Source organism: Melozone crissalis, unplaced genomic scaffold, assembly GCF_028551555.1.
Source record: "Melozone crissalis strain CALT ecotype California unplaced genomic scaffold, PUWL_Pcris_2 ptg000231l_1, whole genome shotgun sequence".
Lineage (NCBI taxonomy): Eukaryota > Metazoa > Chordata > Aves > Passeriformes > Passerellidae > Melozone > Melozone crissalis.
In genome coordinates this window covers 2,632,292-2,635,523 of record NW_026535993.1, presented here as the reverse complement: position 1 = coordinate 2,635,523, position 3,232 = coordinate 2,632,292, and the positions used below count along the sequence as shown (strand labels likewise).

The window sequence follows — 3,232 nt, the reverse complement described above, 5'->3', positions numbered from 1 at the left end:
TGCAGGCTGAGCCTGTTTGGACAATCGGCTCCTCTCCCCCAGCCTCACCATGTCTGACAACGCCCACCTGGGACTGACATCCCAAAAAAAAAAGAAAAATTTTAGCATTTTTCCTTATAAATAAAATTTATTAATGACAAAATTATTATTATATTATTTTAGTTTAGGATAGTCTTATACAATATTTTTATTACCTAATTTGTATATTTATATTAAAACTGGATACATTTCTAGCAACCAAGAAAATTATTCATCATTGGTTCTAAGTAACACAATTCCCTTCATGAATTAATTAATTAATTTCTATTGGCTATTTATTTCTTTCTCTTTACGTTAATTAGGTATATTTGTAGTCTTTTTGTCATCTTTTTTATCATCTTTTTCTCAGACAGGGTTGGGGGGGCAGTGCACTTCGAGGTTCCCGGAGACATTTCTGGGGCACATTTGGGGCAGTTTTGGGTCTGGGGAGGGAATTCAGAGAGAACTTGAGGGTCGGGAGGACACTTGGGGAAGCCGGGTGGGCACTTGGAGGGGCACTCAGGGATTCTGAGCGACAGTTCAGGGTCCGGGGCAGCACTTGGGGGTCCAGGGGGGCCCTTAGAGGTCAGGGAGGGGAATTTGGGGCCCTTCGGGGTCCGGGCGGGCCCTTGGGGGGCTCGAACGGGGCTCTCTGGGGTGCGGGGGGTGATGGGAGTTGTAAGCGCGGGTATCATATGGTTTAACGGAGCCGCGGAGCATCACGGGAGGTCTGGGCGCAGCTGCAATGGCTCTCGGTGTGGTGCGGGGCATGAGAGGAGATGAAGTCCCGGCTGCAATAGCGCTAGACATTCACCGCGGAGCATGATGGGAGCTGTAGTCCACGACGTGGTTGGAACGAAATGTTTGGGAGTCCGGGACGGCTCTTGGGGGACACTTTTGCGTCCGTGCCCCGACTTGAGATCCTCTGGGGGAACGTAAACGGCACGGGAGCCCTTGGGAGGAGCTCGGAGAGCTCCAACCAGGCTCTTTAGGGCCCGGGTCGCGGCCGGAGTTTTAGGCGCGGGACTGTGTTCTGAGGGGCTCTGGGGCCGCGGGCGACGAGAGGAGATGAATTCCCAGAAGTGGCTGTACCGGCCATCTGTGGGGGTGGGAGCACTCAGGGGTTCGGGGGTGCTTATGGGAGTCCCGAATGGGCGCTGAGGGGGCACTGTGGGATCCTGGAGGTTCTGTGGAGCGCGGGGCATGACGGGCGTTGTTGTTTTGGCTGCAATTGGGCTCAATCGGCCCGCGGGGCATGATGGGCGTTGTAGGCAAAACCAGAAAATACGGCACCTACCCTAGGCACCCCTCTCAAGGCCCCAGCCTCTGGCGCTGAATGGCTGCAGGCTGTGATGGGCGGGAGCCTCGGCAAATGGGAGGCGGTGGAGGCGGGAGCAGCCAATGCACCCTCTCCTGTCCCTCCCAGTACAGACCAGTCCCTCCCAATACACCTGAGTTCGTTCCCGGTCCCTTTCCAATTCCCCCCAGTCTTCCCCACCTGCTCTCAGTGACTTTGCGATTCCAAACCTAGACACTGGGGCTGCTGGCTGTCCCAGGGAAGGAGCTGGACAAGGTGTCCTTCGCCCAGGAGCTGTAATTTGGATTGTCACTTGCCACTGTTCTTCTGAACTCTTCTCTGTTACGCAGATTGGCCCTTAATGAGCTGGTGGCTCTCCAGTAAATGGTCCTGGGAGCAGCCAGGGCTGAGAATGAACTGAGTTTCTCCTCTTGCCATTGTCGGTGCCATGTCTGGGTGTGCAGATGAGTCTCTTATCTCTTGACCTGAGGCAGCCCTGTTTGGAGGCTGCACTCACAGGCACTGCTATTGTGTAACAGATGACACCAGATTCTTGGGATGGCTTTCCAGAAATGCATCATGGTTAGGGGAAAAGCTTTGTTCTTGCCCTTGCAATGGATTTGCTCAGGGCCAGGATCACAGGTTTGTTCCGAAGGCTGTAGATGAATGGGTTTAAGAATGGGTACAGGACTGTATTCAGCAGAGCTACAATTCTGTTGGTGCTCAAGGAAACAGATTCTGCAGGACATGTGTAGAGAGCAATGCAGCTCCCGTAGGCAATGGATAAGGTGATGAGATGGGAAGAACACGCAGTCAAAGCTTTCTTCCTCCCAGAGGCTGCTGGAAGATGCAGAACACAGAAAAGGATGCAGATGTAAAATGCCAGAGTCAAACACAAGGAACCCAGCACAACACAGGATAAGAAGACAGAGTCTATTTTCCAGAGCAGGCTGGTGTCAGAGCAGGACAGTTTGAACAAGGGGGAGTTGTCACAAAAGAAATGGGGGATCTTGGAGCCACAGAAGGACAGCTCAGAGAGGAAGAGCAGCCGGTAGCTCAGCAGGGCAAAGCTGAGGATCCAAGCAGCAACAACCAGGCGGACACAGAGCTGAGGCTTCATGATGGCAGCATAGAGCAAAGGTTGGCAGATGGCAACATAGCGGTCAAAGGACATGACAACGAGCAGCATGAACTCTGTGCAGCCCATAGCAAAATAGAAATAGTTTTGGGCAAAGCAGCTGCTAAGTGAGAGAGTGTTCTGACCAGAACTCAGCATCACAAACAGTTTGATGCTTGTGGAGGATGTAAACCAGATTTCCAGGAAGGCCAGGTTGCTGATGAAAAAGTACATGGGAGTTTGCAGGTGGTGATCCACACACACGAGGAAAATGATGGTTGCATTCCCCATCACTGTTGTCAGGTACATGAGCAGAAGGACCAGAGAGAAAAATACCTGCAGCCTTGGATCCAGCTCTGGAAAACCCTCTAGGATGAACTCAGTAACTGCTGTTTCATTTTCTGGTCCCATGCTGAATTCCAGCTCATCCTGCTGAGACAGGAACATGGCAAAAACAAGTGGGAAAATTTCACAGTCTGGACAAACATTTCTATCCTTCCTTCTCTGCTTTTTTCTTTTCCTGCAGTCTTGCTATAGAGCACAGAGATCGTGCTTCAAACAATTCTCACACCCTGATTGTTCTGTTTACCATTTCAGGTAGAGACGCCAGGGGTTTATTGTGTTCTTTCTACCTTTTCCAAACACTCCCAAAACTTTCCACTTTCACCAGAACAGAGGATTCTAAAGAGTTCTTGGCTATTTCCCCCCTTTCGTGGGAAATTCCCAGCTCACTCAGACCTACTGCAAAATCTGTCACACCCATGTGCCAAACACCTCTCATCTACAGTGCAAACACTAAA

The 3,232-nt window shown here is 51.1% G+C and overlaps 1 protein-coding gene across 1 annotated transcript; it reads right to left on the bottom strand.

Moving 5' to 3' along the window:
• Positions 1 to 1,898: 1,898 nt before the first annotated feature.
• LOC128949443 (olfactory receptor 49-like) lies at positions 1,899 to 2,843 on the bottom strand. Its single transcript, XM_054294304.1, has one exon. It carries the CDS (start codon positions 2,841 to 2,843, stop codon positions 1,899 to 1,901), a length of 945 nt encoding a protein of 314 aa, XP_054150279.1.
• Between the last annotated feature and the right edge of the window lie 389 nt (positions 2,844 to 3,232).